Source organism: Malus sylvestris, chromosome 17 (assembly GCF_916048215.2).
Source record: "Malus sylvestris chromosome 17, drMalSylv7.2, whole genome shotgun sequence".
Lineage (NCBI taxonomy): Eukaryota > Viridiplantae > Streptophyta > Magnoliopsida > Rosales > Rosaceae > Malus > Malus sylvestris.
The window spans coordinates 31353025-31373875 of record NC_062276.1 but is presented as its reverse complement, the minus strand read 5'-3'; the positions used below and the strand labels follow the sequence as shown (position 1 = coordinate 31373875).

The 20851-nt window shown below is 37.2% G+C and overlaps 3 protein-coding genes across 9 annotated transcripts; 2 read left to right on the top strand and 1 right to left on the bottom strand.

The window, feature by feature from the left end:
* Window positions 1–133: 133 nt before the first annotated feature.
* Window positions 134–7321, bottom strand: LOC126611501 (DNA repair protein RAD4). Its single transcript, XM_050279800.1, has 13 exons — window positions 6993–7321; window positions 5913–6025; window positions 5521–5820; window positions 5331–5423; window positions 5110–5202; window positions 4918–5016; window positions 4642–4691; window positions 3483–4223; window positions 1999–2242; window positions 1712–1906; window positions 1437–1589; window positions 997–1206; window positions 134–777 (listed from the first exon to the last, which is right to left on the bottom strand). Exons 1-13 carry the CDS (start codon window positions 7036–7038, stop codon window positions 385–387), a joined length of 2730 nt encoding a protein of 909 aa, XP_050135757.1. The 5' UTR covers window positions 7039–7321; the 3' UTR covers window positions 134–384.
* Window positions 7322–9105: 1784 nt separating this feature from the next.
* On the top strand, window positions 9106–15211 carry LOC126611504 (THO complex subunit 4D-like). Of its 5 annotated transcripts, none has more exons than XM_050279805.1 (9): window positions 9106–9332; window positions 9606–9925; window positions 10249–10387; window positions 10481–10549; window positions 11303–11490; window positions 12799–12855; window positions 14332–14507; window positions 14603–14710; window positions 14805–15211. In XM_050279805.1, the coding sequence occupies exons 2-9, from the start codon at window positions 9657–9659 to the stop codon at window positions 15026–15028; spliced, it is 1230 nt and encodes a 409-aa protein (XP_050135762.1). In that variant the 5' UTR covers window positions 9106–9332; window positions 9606–9656; the 3' UTR covers window positions 15029–15211. The 5 variants fall into 5 exon arrangements, with proteins under 5 accessions (XP_050135762.1, XP_050135760.1, XP_050135763.1 ...); XM_050279803.1 differs by having other exon boundaries at window positions 9109–9332; window positions 9606–9920; window positions 10244–10387; XM_050279807.1 differs by having other exon boundaries at window positions 9112–9332; window positions 9606–9920; window positions 10244–10387; window positions 14842–15211.
* A 507-nt stretch (window positions 15212–15718) lies between these two features.
* On the top strand, window positions 15719–19780 carry LOC126611506 (protein OPI10 homolog). Of its 3 annotated transcripts, none has more exons than XM_050279813.1 (3): window positions 15719–15947; window positions 16157–16621; window positions 19440–19780. In XM_050279813.1, the coding sequence occupies exons 1-2, from the start codon at window positions 15845–15847 to the stop codon at window positions 16615–16617; spliced, it is 564 nt and encodes a 187-aa protein (XP_050135770.1). In that variant the 5' UTR covers window positions 15719–15844; the 3' UTR covers window positions 16618–16621; window positions 19440–19780. The 3 variants fall into 3 exon arrangements, with proteins under 3 accessions (XP_050135770.1, XP_050135769.1, XP_050135768.1); XM_050279812.1 differs by lacking the exon at window positions 19440–19780 and adding an exon at window positions 17034–17611; XM_050279811.1 differs by lacking the exon at window positions 19440–19780 and having other exon boundaries at window positions 16157–16895.
* Window positions 19781–20851: the final 1071 nt, after the last annotated feature.

Here is a 20851-nt window from a genome sequence, read left to right as displayed (position 1 = left end):
TCCAGCCTTCAGAGTATTGCACATGCAATGTTTTTGTAGGCTATAGAAATTCAAACATCCTCTGGTGAAACATTCAAACCTCCAAACAATAGCAACTGGTCAAAAACTGCTCAAAAGAACCATATAGAGAGGGTAAAATAACAAACGCAATAAATATAAAAGTTACGTAAGATCTATACAATTTTACTATTTACTGGCAACAGGACTGAGGACAGCCTCAAAATTTCTACACATCACTTACGATAACTCACCTTGAGTAATGCTAGACGCATTTACAGAGTCAAAAATAAAATGGAAGTTCGTTCTTCATTCCGAGGTTAGCCACTGATGCGTACAACACAGCGGTATGGGGTCGAACCACGCTCTTGAATTGCAATGGGAAGGCTACAGTTGTTCAACTTGCACTGAGAATCCACATTGACACCTCTTTGTCAGCACCAAGTTTCCCTCATCAAAACTCTGGTTTTCGGTCAAGAATACATGCTCGTGATCTTCGGGCATGGAAGCTGATGGATCAGCTGTCCTCTTTTCAGGCACATTTTGCTGGCATGCAAGAGATTGCTTATCATTCTGACGATCATCAACCTGTACGTCTATGTTGCTATTCACCTTGTTGGTGTCAACTGATGCTGTAGAAGAGGGGGAGTCCCCATAGCGGTTGTTTAACCTTTGTCGAGTTACAATCGAACAGAGAAGCTGATACCACCGAGAAATAGCCTGCCCTTCGTTTCTTTTCTTTTCTGCAGCGTCTCTTCTTTCCTCTTCCTCTGCATATGCCTAAAGAACAAGCAACCAAAAAATTCGGTCAAGATTATCTACATCAAATGTGCTGGCAAATTAAAAAAATTCATAACATAAACTCTGAAGTATTGATAATGTTATAGATTGAGGTATGGTTTGGAAATTCGAAAACTCAAACGAAACTCAAATGAATCACAATGAAAATATAAACTTATCAAGGACCACAGTCCACTCAAAAGTAGCAAAGTACTTTACCTCCAATATTGCATCCTTGAACTCAGAGCAGACTACTATACCATCAAAGACAGGAAACGATTGACCATTTTTATATTCGAAACCAACCATGGCGGGAGCATAATCAATTTCCAGTCTCTTGGCAACATAAAACAGCCTCGGCAACCTCAAATGCACAGTCCCTGGCGGAAGGCACTTCTCAGACCATACTTCCACATTACCGTAATCATTCTATATATCAAAAATAGCATTTGTCAGTAACAATAGAATGCTAAACTTCTCCCCTGTGCATAAAGACAATTTAGTCAAATGGAAGGAAAAGCGAAGTACTAACAGCCACTTGCAGAGTGGAAAAAAAAAGAGAGAGTAAATATTGAAACAGAAGAAGATAATGATGCTCAATTCATAACCCTACACTTCCAATGTGAATGAACATCCGCAGAAAATTATAGGTAAATCACCTTTGGCACTATCCCATTAACAGCATGAGGCAGATGCAATGGTTCAAGTTGCCACTTCCCATAAAGTTCAAGAGTTCGTTTCGAATTACCCCCAACAAAATCATCAGATTCAGGTACCTGTGCTTTTTGGACTTTTGGAGAACGTTTCAACTCCTGGAAAAGAAAAACAGAATGGGAGGCGAGGAAGTGAATATAAGGAATGGACAATGAGCAAAAAGTAAAAGAGTTAATGCATCAAGTACTCCACAAACTATCAAGTATCAACCAAACCAGACCTTCACAGGATGCTCATTGGTTTTAACTTGTAGCCCCTCCCGCAGCCATCTTTCTCTTGTCTTTAGTGTTTGCACACATGTCCTAGGGTAAACTGGATGACCAGAACAAAAACCCAAAACAGGGCCCTTCGGATGAAGTACCTGATCCCTTGTAAGCCATTTTTCTATAGCATATAGTTGATGGTTTTTATAGGCCTGCATATGTAAGTTCAAATGTTCAGCAAGAGAAAACTAGCAGCTGCGCAACTGGAACATCATTGTAATGCAACAATATCAATTCACTATACCTGCTGATTAGTTGGAAGAGGCTCAGTTAAGGCCCTAGTTTCCAACTCCATATCCTCAAGAGAATTTCGGGAAACATCAATCATAGTTGGATGATAATCCATGGCCGCACCATTCCATTCTTTCTCCAACTTAACTATGCCACATGTTGCTCTCACCTCTAAATTTCTCAAGGGTGCCAGTACTGCATCCCACCATATTGAATTGACTCGTTGGGATGCTATCTGATACCACTTCAGACAGTACCTGTGGTGTGAACATGTTGGTGAAAGAAGAAGTGGGAGAACAATATTACTAATACAACAACCAAGCCTTATCCCACTAAGTGGGGTCGGCTGTATAATAATATACAGTCCTGCTATCTTGATGTGAGACTCTTAAATACGAACTGGAACACCACAGGTTAAATTATACTCAAACAAAAGTGAAGCATAAGATTTGCACGAAAGCAAGCAAGCACAGTTGAACAAGACCTTCTTTTTGGTAAAGGAAAAAAGATAGGAGAGCTAGATAATAACCCAAATTCTCATACATAAAAACAAAGAATACGAAATCAATTAGACAGTTCGGCCTGTTGCTTACATCCACCCTCAGTTTCCTGGGAATTTATAAATCCTCCAAGTTCAAATATGGATTATGGTAACTCCGAAAACCTTACACACCACTATTAGACCGAAATTTCACCCAAAATCTTTGGTACTCAAGACCAGAAATACACTGCACAATCTAAACACTTCTCTGCGGTGATTGTCACTGGGGAGATTCAAAGGTTTACAAATAAACACAATGGTATAGATCATATTAATGAAGTGACCAATACTCTCACTGTTCTAAATCTTCCTCTCTGTGAAGTGAACTCAACCAAGAGAAGGTAAATAGATTTGATCTCTAGGAATTCTCTCTCAAATCTCAACAAATGTATAACAAGAAACGCTGTTTATAACGTATTTTATCGAAGGCACAGAATGGTTTTGGATTCTGCCAGGAACAATGAACAAGGGACTACACATCACTCAACGGACTGGGCCAGTCACCTGGGACTACTGACATCACACACAGAGAGATAAAACATTATGACAATCGGTTGGGGCGAATTATGATTTCAAATAGTAAGAAACCTTGGTCGTTTCCTTTCCAGTGGTAAATCATTGTACCCCAGGAATTTAAGAATGAATGGCATGGATTCACATCTTATAGCGCAAACATGCACAGCCAAAGATGAAGACCAGATATTTAAAAGAGACTTTATAGATGAACTTGAATTCAAAAATATATGATTTCTGCATTCTGAAATGCCTAGAGATCTTGAATCAGGTCCAAGCTCGGGACTAAGGAATTTAAACAAGCAAACCATGATGTGGACTTACACGTTTTGCAGGAGGAGGCTAATAGTGTTAGAAATATATGCAACAGTTAAAGAAACTGCATTTCATAATGGAAATGGTGTATATAGAATCATAGATAAAATCAAAGATAACAAACCAACCTGCGAGTCACATCTTTCGCCCCATTCCCAGCAAAAGCAACTGCATATCTCAAAGACGTTTTGCATGCAGCAGCTATGGCTTCAACCTTCTGCTCTCCATCAATAATTCCATTGATAGCATCTATATGCACCCACTTCCCCTGACAGTATACTTCTGCCCAGTACAAAGGAGATCCTTCTTTTCTCGAGCCAACTGCAGTAGAGATACTCTGGGAGGGGTTTTGTGATTCTTCACAAACAATTCTTTTCATTCTTTTCGGGTCAGGGAAATTTGCAAAATTTCCACTCAAGTCTTTCTGACCTGAACCCATTTCTCTATCTGCAGTCGGCACTGCTGTGGCAGAAAGAGCCATTTGCAACTGCATTTCGAACTCATGATCCCCTTTCCTTTTTGATCCCAGAGATTTCTCATTAACGGATGCTTGAGAGATGTCATATTGTGTTGCAGAAGTATCTGACAATTTATCATTCATCACATAAGCGATACCAGAGCTTGTGGGCAGAGTATTGTTTCTTGTGGGGTCCTTACTTTCGCTTGAACACGCCTGAGAAGTTCCATAGACATTGCCACTCGTACTACATGAAAGTGATTTGGCAGGAGAGACAGAGATCTTTTGTCTAGCCACCATTGGGGTCGAAGAACTGAATATTCTCCTACTCGATCTGCTTACATCTTCACTATAATATTCGGTCTTGCCAGCTTCTGGTTTTAAAGAGGCAACATCCAAAACCGAGACGAACCTGCCAAGAAACTAACAGAGTTCAACAAGAATGAACTTTACCATATCTATATGTTGTGGAAGAAGAAGGGTAATCAAGAAAATTAGTAACTCGCAAATAAGGGATCTGCGGAAGTGCAATAACTAGACAATAAAAACAGCAATATTCTAAGAGATCTTAGGCGAATATTACATCTAATTTTCAATGAGGGAAAACTGGAGAAGCATGGAGTATGCCTCAATTAAGTCTTCAATAAGAATGGCTTTTTCTTTTTCTCTTTTTACTTCGAAAAAGCACCATCACAGAAAAGACAACCTATCATGTGTGCAAACACACACACACTTAAAATTCAGACTAAAGATAATTATACTTAAAAGAACTGATATCAGCCAGACTATAAATATTATCAGTTTTGTCATAATTGATTATGATATCATACCGCGTTGTCAGATTTAATGCTCTAAAGAGTGCCACAGACAAAGCAGCAATCTGCAACAAAAATGACATTCGAAAATTAGTAGAAAACAAAGCAACATTTGAGCAATAAAGAAAGCATTTGTAAATGAAGACTAAATCTTGATCATAGACTCCAATAGTTCATAAGTACCAGTTTACATCCAGCACCAGTTTCTAGGTTTACATAAGATAACTGAATTCAGATGGACTCAGCCACATTTAAAACCCTTAACTGAAATGATATTAGGAAAAAACTGACCTCTTCTTGAGTTCCTTCATGAGTTTCAAGGGCAAATTTCAGACCCGAAGAAAATGGCCTGCTCACACTTGTACTTCGAACATGGAAGTTACTTTGAAACTGCAAATTATATGTGAACGAACCAACAAAAATAGAACAATCATTTGCTAATCTACAAGTCTGCATGTATATAAAGTAAAATTAAAGACGTACCCAGACGACTAGAGGACTAAAATCCTTTGTAGTAAGGTTTGCAACCTTGGATGTATTCAGCACGTGTAGTGGAAGCAGAGAAAGTAAAGCGGCCTGCCACAGTAATCAAATTTCCTCAGGAAGAAGTGGCATAGGTTCTTTTTCGTACTAAAAAATAATCAAGAGAAAGATTCTCTTCCACTCTCCTCAATTACTAATACTATTTAACAAAAAAAAAAAACCTGAATAAGAGCATCATCACAAGCTCTATCAATCAACCTTCCCCGTGCAAGTAAACAAAGTAAATGAACCCTATGAACAAGCTCAGCCAGTTCCTGCAAGAAAACCAGAGAACTTCGGAATCTTTTAGCATAAAAAAGTTGTCATAACAAGGATGCCAATGTAAATGCCAAATGAAAATCTTTGATTCACCTTATCTTCAGCAGAAGCCCGACGGATACGTTTCTTTCTTGTAGAATCTGGTGTCTCATTTAATTCAATAGTCACTTCATGATCGCCAGCGGAATTAGAAATGGGTATTGAACCCTCTTCCCAATCTGAGTCATCCAGTTCTTCCCTAATGTTTGTGGAAGTGCATCCAAAGCTTTCCCCATCAACTTTCTCTTCTGCAGAGACCTTTCGATTTGCATCTTTACTACAACCCTCAGATTCCAAAATATTCCCTCTGACTCTTGAATCGACATCTTTGTCACTTTTTGGCTCGCTCTCAGGCTGAAATATAAACAGCATAAGACAAACCCTCCACTTTTCTAAGTATTTGATTGATTTTCCGAAGTATATGTGCTCATGTAAAGGGGACAAACCTTTCCGATTGAATCACATGGACGCAGACTATTGTTAGATTTCCTTTTCCCAGTTTTATTGGCACGCCCCAGAAGTTTTCTGACAGCCTCATGTGATATGTCGGCAAGAGTTCCTGAAATCAAGATTAAGTGCTAACTACAAATCCATGACATAATTTGTTGAGGCTCCCTAAGCAGAGCACAGTTTTAACCAACAATGGCATTAATTCACGGATCTGCATTGCCATTAAATGACTCTAAATGTCTTCTGATGCTTGAACAAGATAGAAATTCCATTGCATTTTCTTTCAACGTGCAATGCAACAAATATACAGGCAGTCACACACACAGCAAAAAACGCAAATAAGCAAAAAGAAAACCAAAAAAAAGGCAACCAGAAGCATGTGCTCATCTCAATGCATATGCACCGCAGAAGTGCAAATGTACTTCAATGCATATGGATCTCTGCCTCCTAAAATCCATTTTCGTACATGTGCTTTATCTCTAGATTCTAATCAATTAATTAGCTTTCTGAAAAACTAAGATAACAACACTCAGCTGAACTCAAACAGGAAGTAGACACTAATGTTTAATTCAATTCCATCTCACTAAAATTCATAAAGTCTTCAAATTTCAATTTCTCCTCCTTTCCGGAGGCATGGGTTAAGCCAAGTTGGTTAGAGCAGTGCGCTCCACCCTCTTCACCCAAGTTTGAATCCCCCACATAGTTCAGAAGAATTTAGTGTAATTATCCTATCATTTGTCAAAAAAAATAAAAATTTATCCTCCTTTCCTCCCCCACAAATCCTCAGCAACCCAAATAAGCAAAGATTCTATTAAAAAAACAGAAACACCAACGAGCACTCCGAAACGAAATCAACCAACCCAGAAGTTTCTTGTGGATTATCTTTCCTCCACAATGCAATACACTGTAATTAAGTATAAAACGACAGCCATTCTAATCGTTGCATCGTTGGTTAACCCCAAATTGAAGTTTATGGCTTTTTCATTTTTCTGCTTATTTTCTCGCAAACCAAACAGAACCAGAAAAGAAAACAGAACAACGAGTTTGTAGGAGCGGAGAAAGCAATGAGAATCTACCTGATGACGATTGTTTGGAACGGTTCGTCTTGTTTTCGCTTCGCATTTTTTGCAGCTTCAACTGTTGAGAGAGAGAGAGAGAGAGTGCTCGCGCGCAAAACTGTTGAAGAAAAGGGAGAAATCCTATGAACCCTACTAAATTGGTCCTTTGTCTGGTTAACTGTATTTTTATTTTTCGATATAAAAATTTTGGATAACAGAATATAAAATTTTTAATTACTAATAACAATTCAATTTATTCATATTATTATTAATTTCTTTCTCACGCTATCTGAATCCGAGTCCGATATGAAGCGGTGATGGTAGAATTCCTGGTAGAAAGAGATTTCGCTAACAAAAAAAACTTTAAATATTGCCCTAAATCTCTTAATTTTCCAAATATTTTTACGAATATGGTTTTTTTTTTTTTTTTTAAGGAAATAGAGGTGTGCTTCCTTGGAACTGCCATTAAAATGTTATAATAGGGTTTTTGGCTTGACTTGATAAAATAAAAAAGAGAGAGCGGGGTGTTAAAAATCACATAAAATATTAGTAAGAAGGATAAGGTACACTATGCCAAATAGATTGAAGTTGATAAAATAAAAAATATATAATACAAACAAAAACGAAAGATTGTCCATCATTTTCTTCATTTTTTTGCCGTGTTACATTTATACATATAATAAAAAAAAATGTAAAAATTTAATAACCCAACCCTATCAACCACTCGGCCATCTTTCCAAAAGATAATTTCTCTTTTATTTTTATCCCATATTTTATTTTTATTCCACCCCTAGAACACATACATATGAGTTGATACCATCCTCTAGTCCAAACTTGAACCCGATCAAATACGTATACTAAATTATTAATACAATTTTTAAAAACTAGGTTTGTGAGTCCTCTTTATTGGTCTTGTAGTGTCTCATATTTTCTTGCTATTACAATTGTGTGGAATTTAAAAAAAAAAGAAGTTATTTTCTTTGTTATTAGGTTTGTTTTGTTTACATACTTACCTAATTGTTTATTGATTAACTTGGGTTGCATAATCAAATCTTAGAGGTACTATCCCTTGCGGAGGTGGAGATGGAAATCCTGGTTTATAAAAAATGGTTATGGACAACACCTCCCAACCCCGCCTCCCGTTGCCATCCCTATTTGAAAGTAACATTAAGATTTTCTTTCAACAACTGAAATTGATTAAAACGCATATTTTTTACAAATTTTAAAATGTATGTCAAAATTTAACTTAAAAATTATAAAACTAAAAAACTTATTAAACCACAAGACTGAAGATAGTAATGATCAAGAATAACAACCTGCAGTTGTTACATTTGCTTTCTTATATACCACTAGCATATGGCTGCACATAAAGTATGTGAATCGGTTTATTTTTTATTTTTTATTTTATTTTAAAAGAAGGATACAGAAGAGAATGAGGAGAGAGGTTTGTTTTTATTTTTATTTTAATTAAAAATATGTTAGAGTCACAAGTAAGTGATGCATTAAAAAAAAGGACAAAATTTTGGTCTTGTGAAACTACATTATTACCTATGTTATTTTATTTATATTCAATTTTGATTAGAGAGAGTTTTTTATTTTATTTTATTTTATTTTAATTTTTTTCTTTTAACAAACGATATTATTTACATTAAGGGGATGAGATAGGGTGGTCTAAGCACTGGTTCACATTCGCCTTTTGACGATTATCAAACCTAAGACTTTTCACTTACAAGTGAAGATGAATACCACTAGATTGTAGTACTAAATGATTGTTTGATTAAAGAGTCAGAATGATAATTTTATGAGGTTTTGGTTGACAATGAATGTTGTTTATATGCCCAAATAAAAAAAGAAAAAAAAATAGAAATATAACAAAAAATTGTACAAGAAATAAATAAGGAATAATCACACGCTTATTTCAACCTTTTATATACTCTTGCTAATTTTTTTCTATTAATTTTCTTTAATTTATCTAATCGACGGTCAAAATTACGACAGGTGTGTTAGAAATAAAAATGAAGACGGGAATAGATAAATAAGTAGATATCATTGATGATCTGTGTCCCAACCGCGTACGAAACAGCGTTTCCCCCTCCAAAATAAGTCAAACACCGCCTTTCCCAGAACTTACCACAAAACAAGTGAAAATCCCAAACATCGCCTTTCCCAGAACTTACCAAAAAAAAGGCCTTGGGAAACCCTAATTCCTGTCCTCTGTGTTATAAACCTAACCCACTCGTCTTCGTCCCCATCTCACACTTCCCTTTCTCACAGCGCCCAATCTCTCTTCCTCTCGCACTTTCCTCCTCGATCGTTTCTTCGGTTCGTCGGAACCGTCTCTTCTCTAATCGTTCTCTGGTATGTTTCCTTCTCTCTTTCTTTCTGTGCCCTAATTATTTGGTACTGTACACCTTTTAGGGTTTCTGATTTGAAATCTTTGCAATTTTGTAGATTTATTTCTTTGTTCTCGTCGATGCGAAAATTCGCTTTGATTTTAGGCTTTTGCTGATCCGATTTGCCCCTTTTTTGACCTAAATGAGTAATCTTTGATTGCTGTGTGTATAATATGATTCACGAGTTAGATGTTATCGTTATTGATATAATTTTTGTTCTATTTTTTGGTAATTGCAGGTTTAGATCTCATTCGTAGCAAAAGGATTTCAATTGTAATCTCTTGATTCGATGTCGACTGCTTTGGATATGTCGCTTGATGACATGATTAAGAACAGCAGGGGTAACCGTGAGAGAAATAGAGAACAACGTGGTAGGGGTTCTCGTGGCCGTGGAGGACCACGTGGCTCTTTTAATGCTGGAAGGATGGCCGCTGGAAGAATTCCAGCTGGAAGGATGGCCAGTGGAAGAATTCCAGCTGGAAGAATGGCAGGAGGAGTTCGTAGAGGTCCTCTCACGGTGAATGCTCGGCCATCCTCGTATACCATTGCCAAGGCAAGCTAAAAACTGTAGATGTTTAATGATTTGAGAAATGATTTTAAATCCCAAATACATGAGGATCTCTTAAACACTTAGAAAGTCAAATACGAGAGGATCTGTGACGTATGTTGTTCATGGAGAAGCTCATTTTGGCTCATCTTCTAAAGCGCTATCAACACCCACTGCATATGTACCGTTATCTTCAAGATTTATCTGTACTTGTGGGTTGTTGGGTTATTTTTCTGGGGACTTTGAGGAATGGCGAATTATCTTGTTATCTATTCATAAGCTGACATTTATTTCCCCCATCTGGATCTTTTTCTGCATGCTTTCATCAGTCTACCCGCAGAACCAAGCGTTTCCCATGGCAGCCTGATTTATTTGAAGACAGCCTTAGAGCTGCAGGGATATCAGGGATTGAGATTGGCACAAAGTTATATGTTTCCAACTTGGACTATGGAGTGACAAATGAGGATATAAGGGTACAACTTGAGCCATGTACTTTCATCTTATGCGCTTTCTTATCGAATTTCTTGTAACGTTCTCCTGAAACATCAACTGCAACTGCAACTCAGGAACTTTTCTCTGAGATCGGAGAGCTGAAGCGATATGCAGTACATTTTGACAAAAATGGTCGCCCAAGTGTGAGTTTTTTTGCTCAGTATTTAAAGTTCTTCCCTCTTATATTCTATCCTAATAGTAATACCAGTTTTGTTTATATTGGGCACTGATTTTTGGTTTTAAGATCTTGATATTTGGTATAGATTCTACAAAGTAGTCAAATAAATGAAACTTGTATTTGAAGTCATGGTATTCATTTTAAAATCCTGATATTTGAACAGATTTGAAACTAGCGTGGTTCAATTGAGTTCAATCCCTACACAGTTTCCATGTTAGCACGAGTAGACATTTTGGGAAGCCTTGCTCTTGTTAGTTTTCTCTTAATAGTTCTAATCCAAACGAGTTCCAACAAACTCTATATATATCTACACCCCTAACTTCATTTGTTTTTACATTGTTTGAGAGACATTGTGCTATGCTTGTCCATTAGACATTTGATGTTTAATATTAGTCTACCCTTCGGGCTGGATGGTTCTGCAAAAGCCAGCTGAGGTGCTATTTCCTCTTGTCATGATGTGTCTAATCAACATTGGTATATGTGATACTCTGATATTTGAGCTAGATTTGTATTTTGATGTAGTTTATTTATGTTTTGACTATTGACATGGTTTGTCCATTAAGGATTGTTGGTATTGTTCGGGTCTCTTGTCTATGGTTATATGTTTTGCATTATTCTTAACCAGAGTATAATTGTATATGTCCTTTTTACTATTTCATAGACAGGTTACCTTGGTGATCAAGTTTCATTGAGGGAAAATTTCTTCTTGTGTTATCAGGGTTCAGCTGAAGTGGTTTATACTAGAAGAAGTGATGCATTTGCAGCATTGAAGCGGTATAATAATGTTCTATTGGACGGGAAGCCTATGAAGATTGAGATTGTTGGTGCCAATGCAGGGATGCCTATTTCAGCTCGTGTGAATGTGACAGGCATGCATGGAAGGAAGAAAAGGACTGTTGTAATGACGTATGCTTTCCTTTTCCCCTTTCAGATTCTGTTTCTATCATAACTTTTAAGCAACTAAGGCAATCATGAGCATGTACCCTGTTATGCATAAAACCAGATATTATTAATTGATTAAATTACACTAGAGATATATCAAGTTGTCGACATGCTTGCATCTTTAGGCTACAAGATACAGGACGTTGGAGATGCCCATCACTAATTGTATCAGTATTAGTGTAAATTCTACCAGTTTTTTTGTCTGCAATTATGGACAATGCCCATCTCCTGTTTACATTATCTAATATATCACGACGACACCAGGAACATTGTCATTTGTTATTTTCTTTTAGATGTTTTGGTTGAATGTGAATATATTAATATTACCAACAAATTTATTTTACTTGGTAGGAGTTGATGCGTTCCATTGTGATATCAGTATGTTCCTTTGTCTCCAGTGGGTGGGATTCTCATATGTGGGGAGAGGTTCTATCCGAAATCCTCAGAAGTACAGTCTCAATGTTACCATCTATTCTTCCTTTTGTGAAAGTAGGGAGTGGGGAATCGGAAGAGTGCACCTTTGGGTAGATGGTGGGGGTGTCATCTTTTGATCTTTTTTTCCTTCCTCATTTAGTTTTGAATTGCACTGACTTGGAAACTTAGATAGTTCCAGTTGTGCAAACTCCTGTCTGCTTATATACCTTTGCATTCAAGTTGCATTCAACTTGTGCAAATCATTTTTTTCTCCAATGGTCACCAGTCAACTGGATCCTCCCTAGGTTGATTTGGCAGGTGGTATCCTGACTTCCAACCAAGGCAAAAATTCTCTATTGGTTGGTTGCACATGGAAAAAAGACCTGTTGCATGTTAATTTCTATGTTGGAGTGTTTTCAACGAGGGGAGCAAGTGGGCCATTTATTTTTTCCTTGCAGATACACTAGACCAATTTAGAACAGATTGGTGCAGGGAGTTGGTTGGGTGTGGGTGTGGGTGTGCCAGAAGAAATGTTACCGAGGATTAACTGGGTTATGGTGGTCTGACTGTTGGTTTAGGTGTTTTCTGGGTTTGGTGCTATGAGATGTACTGCTTGTTCTTGGTTCTTGTAGTTCCTTTTATATCTTCTTAGTATAATTCATATTTATGATGACAAATATGTTGCATGTCTCCTGATAATTGGTTGTTTACTTTCCTGGATGTCAGTCTGCATAAAAAGTTTCTGATACTCCATTATTAGTCAGGCTTTTTGTATGTTGTGAGGTGCTGTTACTGTTCGATGAGATAAAGTAAGGATATTTATATCATTGTTCTCCACTTACACAATTTTTAATGCAGGCCCGGACCTGGTAATGCTGGTGGCTATGCTATGCCTATGGTTAATCGTGGTCCTAGGTAAGATCTTATCTTTTACCTTGTGACGATGCAATTGTGTCTTTTTGAACTATCACTGTCTTATTTTAGTGACGTAATATGTTAGAATTCCAATGTTTGGTGCATTTCTTAAAAAAGAACTATAAACTAAAAATATTAGATGTATATGTTCAGACATCTTAGTTAGATGATGTATTAAATTGTTGGATAAAAATCTAATTGGCCTCTGAGCAACTATACAGATAAAGTTGGAAGAGTATTAGCATGCTCGTCCATGCGCAAGGATGGTACGCATAATAATTCAATATAAATCTGAAGGCCGGTTTATAGGACAACAGTTTAGGGCATACAAGTAAATTATATGTGTTCTATTAACTGTAGAGTTTTATTCAACGGCTTAAAAGTTAGAGCATGGTAATTACTCTATTAAAAGTAGGGTAAAACTTAGGTTTGAAGCGTTTTTTAAGATGGGTGATGAGGTTTCAATTTTCTCATATTGCACCCCAAGGTTTTGTAATTGTATCATTTTACACCTTTCGTCTATTTGAATGTTTAATTCTCCATTAAATTAATGAGAATTTTAGTCAAATTAGTACAGATGTGGCTTATATTATATGTCAACCCAATTACGGCTTCCATGCTCACCGTGTCATCAATTTGATGAAGATTCAATTATTTTGTTAGACAAAAGGCATAAATTGATACAATTTCAAAACCTTAGGATGTAATGTGAAATATTTAAAACCTCATGGCCCAATTTGAAATTCCTAAACCTAAAGGGTGTTAATTGAGTTAGCCCTTGAAAGTGTTATAAGGTCTCAAGTTTTGTAGCATGCACACACGTAAAAGGGTATGGACTGCAGTCATATTTTCTCTACTGCTATCTCTGTATGATGTTCCATGGCTATCTGGTTGCCAAATTGATATTGCTAGTTGGGTATTTTTGGGATTTCAATGAGATGACAAGTAGGTGGTGTGGGATCATTAAAGATGGACAAGGCTTCAAATGTTGCAATTTTTTTGGGGCTGTTGATGGTGTGCTTAATTGCTGTTTTGTTAATTAACTGAGGAAAACTTATGAGTTGAAAGTTGCAACTCAATAATGACTGCAGTAGCCTGCCTTAGCTTAGAAATGTATGTCACTTAACCACGTAAGAGCAAATCTGTATGATGAATTGAGTTTAGATAGTCGAATTCTTGTTTCTCTGTTTGGAAGAACTGAGTAGACATATATTTTAGGTACTATGAACTGATTTAGTTATTTATTAGGGACCTAATTATAGTTTTGTCAAGCTGCATTTCTACTTATTTGTCATATCAGAACGCATCTTTCCCTGATTAGACAGTATAGAAATTTCATTGTACAAACTATTCCAATCATTTCTGAGTTGTTTGAAGTCTACTTTGAAATCCCATTTTAACCAGAATCTTTTCAATTATTCTCGTGACTGCTATTTCAAGCCGTGATTACAATTACAATGATTTTGGATTTTGTAGTAGGAACAGTCGTGGAGGGAACAGAAATGGTCGCGGCAAACCGCGTGGGAATGGCAGCGGCAGTGGTCGTGGACGCGGGCGTGGTCGTGGTGGAGAAGGGAGGAAGAAGCCTGTGGAGAAGTCGGTTGATGAACTCGACAAGGAACTCGATAGCTATCACGCAGATAACATGCAGGGTTAGTTCAAAACTGGAGCTGTGGAACTTTGCTTGCTGGTATCAGTCAGTGTTTTAGCTATGGTAGCTGTACAAAATGACGGTTATGATTTTCAGGATATAGACTAATTTCTGCTTGGATGATGTTCTCAAATGCTTTTCATCATAGGCCAGCAAATTTAGAGGAAACGAAGATGTTGGGTTCATTTGGAAGTTGTGTTGTTGGTTGGTAGCATTTTATTTTGCGTAAAACGATGCTTTAATGTTCCTATGATTTTGCTAAATGAGATAAATTAGGTGTGTATATTGTTTTTGCTAGATCGCAACAATCACCCAACTTTTCGTTTGCATCTTAGACCCAGTTTTATGAGCTACATTATGAATTTACCCAATGCGGGAAATGCATCTGCCGTTCCAAAGAGCTGTGGTTTGTCGTCGGAGGAATTTCTTCCCGGTGCGGATGGGTGTGGCGTGATAACCGGTTTAAGGCGTGACGAAAGAGATGAATATTACGAATGGAGAAGAACGGGAGTAAATAAATAATTGTTTTCGTCAAGTTAATGGAGGGCAGAAAGTTGAATGTAAAGAAAACCACTTAGTTTTGATGACACTGGTTAGTGGTTGGCACACTATTCTCCGCAATTTGTCAAAGAACAATACTTGGTTGCTCCTACTTAAATTTTTCAAAATTGTTTATCGTAAATTTATAGAATTTCGTGTTCATAATTAGAATTGTTCATATTATAAATTGCCTTGTAAAGATCATCTTTGCGAAAAATCAATTAAAACTAAAGTCATTTAGTCATCAAATTGTTTAAAACCAAATGAACGATATTGGTAAAAGTATAACGAACCGCTTATGTATTTGCTATAATAGATTGACTAAAAGATCTTAGTTTTAATTTATATTTAGCAGATGATCTTTACAATATAATTCATAGTATGAATGATTCTGATCATAAGCACAAAACTGTGATTAAAACACTAATAGTTTTGAGTAGAAATTTCTACTTATATTTGAGTAGTCAAATATTGTTCTTTGTCAAAAAAATCTTGCTGTAGGCTACAGATCCCATCCTATAATTTTTCAGTCCATGAAAGGGGGCCCACTCAATTCTTCCAGATTGTACTGGATGCTTCTCTTCTCTTCCCTTCTAATCCCCACCGTTGAACACAAAAGCGCACTCAAATATTCAAACCTCCTCAGCCTTTCCCAGCTCTCTATCCGTCTCCGCCACTCTGCTCCGCTCTCCACTCTCCACTCTCCTCTTCATCCCACAAAAGTCAAAAAAAAAAAAAAAAAAAAAAACCCTAAGAACACAAATTAAACATTCCAGAAAATAATTTTAAGAAAAAAAAATGTTTGGGGTCGTCTTCCCGAATCGCAGCTTCCCAATGGACATCTCCTCCTTCTCCCAAATCGACACCTTCCACTGGATTCTCGACATGAACACCTTCGTCGGTAAGTTTTCCAAATTTCCCCTTTTGTTTTTATTACGAGCGATATTACTATTCTAATCTAAACTATGGCGATGGAGGGTTGAGCCGGGACGAAGATGAAGACCCATCACCACGGCAATCCACCGCTTTTCTTACCTTTTTTTTTTTACTTCCAATATTTTCATCGGCGCAGGTTATCAATCTAACGTATGGTTTTTCTAATGTGCGAAGGGGAGGCGTACGATCAAGTCCGCGAGCTCTGCATATTCCTCTTAAACAACTTCACACTCCCGCCGGACAAAGCCCTAGCCGTCTACATCCAGTCCCCGGGCTCCGCCTTCTTCTTCTGCGGCGCCGTCACCGTGGCTAGGCCTTCGGCGGTGCTTTCTCTGCCCTGGCCCGAGCCCGGCGGCCAGCTCCAGCTCACAGCCGACGCGACGCCGCTGTCGGCCAAAATCGGCGTGTCGGTGGAGGACCTGGCGACGCTTCCGTCGCTGGACGTCACCGCCGAGAAGCGAATCGAGCGGCTGGCGATGAAGGTTGGGGAGAACCTGTTCAATTTCATGCAGTCGTTTTGCGGCGTGGATGGGAGCAAGCTGGTGGTGCCGATGGATATATTGGACCGGTGGTTCAAGAAGTTTCAGGAGAGGGCTAAGCGCGATCCTGAGTACTTGAAAGGCTTCGCTTTGTAATTTTGTAAGCTCTACTCTCTTTTTGGTTTTTCCTTTTTCGAAAGCTTGAATTTTTCGGTTTGTAATTGTAGTGTGTTTTTATGAAAATTACAGCTTGATTTGGGGGGGGGGGGGGGGGGGGTTTTGCTCAATCCAATTCCTTCCGATGTGTTAAATGTTAGGTAGAACATAATTTTCGAATGCGAAATCAGTCTGCTATGATGTTTAATTCCTATGATTTGAATTTGATGGACAGATCAGAAACTGTTTATAGCGAAAAATAGACCGCTTTTTTCTTACTTGAAATATGTGTTGTGTGTTGGTGTTTAAGGAATTTAGGCTTTGTTGAAGGAGTAAGTTATGAAACTTATCCCAATTAGTAGACTTTAAACCGTATTTCCTCACGAATTGAATAGATGGTTATTTTCGGGTGTTAGGTGGTAGAAGAATAGATCGCTTTTGGGTTCTAAATTAGAGGCAAGGCAAATTTGTACCAGAATTCAGGCAGGGTGTGCAGATGGAGTTGAATGCTGGTGACAACAATGGTAGCTTGTTCGAGTGGTGGTTCGGAATGTTGACTGCTAGTGCTGAAAAGTACGGCATTGTAGATGGTGTATATTAGTTAGTTTGAATTTGATTGCGAGAAATCGCCTAATCAGCCAGAATTGTTGCTTAGGTGGTATATATTAGGTGGTTTGAATTTGATTGCGAGAAACCGCCAATCAGAGATCTGTGCCGGAGTTGTTAGAGATCCGTGCCGGAATTGTTACTTTTATGTTTCATTTAGAATTTACTCGGTCATGTCATGTAATGACAACCATGTTTTGATAAGAAGCTCAGGCAAAAACCCAATGGGATGGAACGGAGTAGAGCTCAGCCAGATTTTAGGATTAGGACTATAATATGGTTGATTTAGGAGACACCAACTGCTTTCAATGTTGTACTACCTGGAGATGAAACCAGTTTTCGATTTGCTTGAAAGGTTTTATTAAACAACGGTCCTGTTTGGTGTCTAGGATTGGATTGGAATGGATGACCCTATAAATTCGAGGTATATTGAAGGTAGAGTTGAGGGGATTAACCATGAAAGAAATTTCTCCTATGTCCTACCGTTTTGGGGAGGAGTGGAATGAACAAGTTTTCTTCTTGAGCATTCATTCCCTACCTCCAAGTCGCCGCAATTTTTTTTCCCCTTCAACATAATTGCGACTTATCCAATCTAATCCAATCCTCATTTTCCTGCATTGACGGGAAATGTAACAAATCGATGAACTAGTGGTGCGAATTGGTTGAATTGAAAGAACACATGAACTGAAAGAAAACTAATGGTGCATTGACGGGAAATGTAACAAATCGATGAACTAGTGGTGCGAATTGGTTGAATTGAAAGAACACATGAACTGAAAGAAAACTAATGGTGTTTGTAAATCGTGGATAATTTCAGAGACTATTTTTCCAAAGACCCATTTGGTGAATTTGCAGAGAAAGTTTCAACTGTTCGTATCAATGTCCAATAAAGGATTATAAACAATTATTAAAGCAATGAGTTTGGTGCTGTGAGAGGAGCTTATATAAGACGCTATCAATATCGGGTAGGGTTTAGTTTTTATCTCACGGGTCAACCATTGTTGTCCGTACAAAGCATTGGTGATGGGAGGAGGGTTTAGTTTTAATCCCAGGTTGACCATTGTTGCCTGCACGAAACATTGGTGTTGATGGTGGGCATTTATAGGCTGCTATCAATAAGGGTAGAGTTTAGTTTTAATCTCAGGGTCAAGCATGGTTGGCCGGACGAAGCATTATTGTTGGGGGTGGGGCATTTATAAGTTGTAGTCAACCCTGAAAGAATTCATCCTAAAGTTGTAATTTTTAAAATAGTAACCCCTCCTTAAAACAAATTTCTCCACCACACTGCAGTGAGCCAAAGAATATCTGTGAAGTCAAAGACTTTTAGGTTAGGCTTTCCTTGTCAAATATTGTAATTGAACCTCACACATGCTCAATCTAGCTTTTAGGATATATTTTGATTATGGGCTGTTGCTACTAGAGTAAATGTAATGTGGCACATTTCATCTCAAAATGTTTGTTTATGCATATGCATTTCATGTTTAACTTACTTATGCATTTTGACTAGTGACCTTGTCTCGTCAAAATTTCTTGATGTTATCCAGCTAGCTGGGCACGCAATTTGAGATAACTCACATGGGCTAATTGACACCTTTTAAACGAGATTGAGCTTTTTACCATTGATCTGCTCATATTGCTTGCACATTTGACAAGTGTCTTTGTACCTTGTTTGCAGCAATCTAAGGTTTTGTTTTAATAGGGTTAGAGGATTTCATTTCCTCTTTGGAGAGAAAGTTTATAATTTTGAGACGGTTTGCTTTTTCCTCTCCATCTCAGATTTCCTTATGAGCATCAAGCATTTTTTTGGGTAATATTTTTCTTTGAATATTTATAAATTCTTCTCTGTAAATGCGTGTTTAAAATCTTCTTAATTGCTCATTTGTTTTGGCTAGGAAATTTTACATTTTCAAAGAGTGTTTTAAAACCTTGTGTTGCCTCTTGTGTTCTTCTTTAGAAACCCTAACCACAAAACCATGTTCATGCATTAAACACCCACTCATTGTAGAATAGAGTTGCATGTTCTTCTTAGTTTTGTTTTATTTTTGTGGTCAAGTTCTTCAAGTTTCAAATCTTTAAACTGACCTGTTTTGGATTCTCGTCAGTTTCTTCTTTTAACTGTTTGACTGGTGAAACTGACTGGTTGTTTAATCCAGATTTTAAATGCATATCATAACATTATATCATTTTGTGATTTGAGTTGATATCGGTGCCACAAGGTGAATAGCTCATGAGGAGTTGCCATTTCGTGAAGACCGAAATAGTTCATCTCGTGTAAGGTAATGTTACACAAAGGTAAAGCTACTCCGTAGCTAAGGATTTGTTGGATGTATTGGTCAATTAGGATTTTTTATTGCAACTACTCTTTATATCACTGATTAACTTGTAACCAGTTGACTAACTCATTAGACTAGTCTACTGTGCATAGTTAAATTTGTATTTGCAGGATATTCCATATGGTACCAATTTTTATATTCGAGTGCACCGAGCCCTGAAACACACCGAACTCAAGGTGTTATTTTTACGGCCTGCTACTATATACTTGTTACTATTCATGATATGCTAAACCCTAAACCTCATGGGCCTCTACTACTTTTGCTGCACCTTAGGCCTTCTCGAGGGTATAAGGTGGGTTGCTGCTAGTGCCTGAGCTCAATGGGCTTGGGCTGCTGCTGCATCTCCCTCCGCCTAAACCATCAATTTTATTTATTTTTGTTAAAATTTTCTTTTTGCCCTTACCATAACACCAAACTATTATCTTCATGTTTTACAAAATGTATTTTCGGTGAAAATTGTCTTATTATCCATGTCAAAACACTCAAAAACAAGGATATAAATATAAATATAAAGGTATTTGAATCTAATAAAGTAACGTAGGAAGAAAAAAAATTCAAGGAAAAAAGAAAATAAATAAATAAAATAGAAAAAGATATGATTGGTACTTTGCTACCGAATGTCCACAAGAACTAGCGAGGTAGCGACTGCACCTTCAACCTATCGCTAGCATAATAACTAGCGAGGTAGCGACTGTTCCTTAAACCTATCGCTATCATAATACCGATTCCCCTTTTCATTTTTTTTTCATTTTTTTTCATTTTTTTGTTTTTTTTTAATTTTTTTTATTTTTGTTAATTTTTCTTTTAATTCTTTTACCATAACAACAACGGTCATATTCATGTTCTTCAAAATATATTTTTCTGCGCAAAATCTATTAGAATTCATACTTAAATACTTGTAATCAACGATTTAAAACCTAAATTTACAGATATTTGAATTTAATATTGGTTACTCAAATAAAGTAAATAAATTGGAATAGGGAAAACCGGTACCACATTACCGATCCTCATCCAGTCGTACTTAAATTATCGTTCAATCTATTTATTTTCACTTTCGTCTCACCGTGAAGTTTTGAAAAATAAAGGGAGACTTTCCATTAAGATTCTTGAGGTTAGAACCCCATTTGACATTATTTTGGGCCTCACTACTGTATTTTTCACTTCTTCTTTTTTATTGTCCACTTAAATATTCTATTAAATATATATTTATTACTCAAAAACCGTAAAAGCGCTCTTAAATGCCTTATAAAGTTTTTTTTTTTTTTTAAGCTCATAGAAAATATATCACGAAAATA

What these genes read in the sequence shown, in the direction of transcription:
- LOC126611506 (XM_050279813.1), top strand. Translation starts at nt 15,845, where the DNA reads ATGTTTGGGGTCGTCTTCCCGAATCGCAGCTTCCCAATGGACATCTCC. An exon ending in CGACATGAACACCTTCGTCG is followed by an intron (nt 15,948 to 16,156) that starts GTAAGTTTTCCA and finishes TAATGTGCGAAG; the next exon opens with GGGAGGCGTACGATCAAGTC.
- LOC126611504 (XM_050279805.1), top strand. Translation starts at nt 9,657, where the DNA reads ATGTCGACTGCTTTGGATATGTCGCTTGATGACATGATTAAGAACAGC. An exon ending in TGACAAATGAGGATATAAGG is followed by an intron (nt 10,388 to 10,480) that starts GTACAACTTGAG and finishes ACTGCAACTCAG; the next exon opens with GAACTTTTCTCTGAGATCGG. An exon ending in ACAAAAATGGTCGCCCAAGT is followed by an intron (nt 10,550 to 11,302) that starts GTGAGTTTTTTT and finishes TTGTGTTATCAG; the next exon opens with GGTTCAGCTGAAGTGGTTTA.
- LOC126611501 (XM_050279800.1), bottom strand. Translation starts at nt 7,038, where the DNA reads ATGCGAAGCGAAAACAAGACGAACCGTTCCAAACAATCGTCATCAG. An exon ending in GCGAAAGATGTGACTCGCAG is followed by an intron (nt 2,243 to 3,482) that starts GTTGGTTTGTTA and finishes TTCACACCACAG; the next exon opens with GTACTGTCTGAAGTGGTATC. An exon ending in TCAAGGATGCAATATTGGAG is followed by an intron (nt 778 to 996) that starts GTAAAGTACTTT and finishes CTTGTTCTTTAG; the next exon opens with GCATATGCAGAGGAAGAGGA.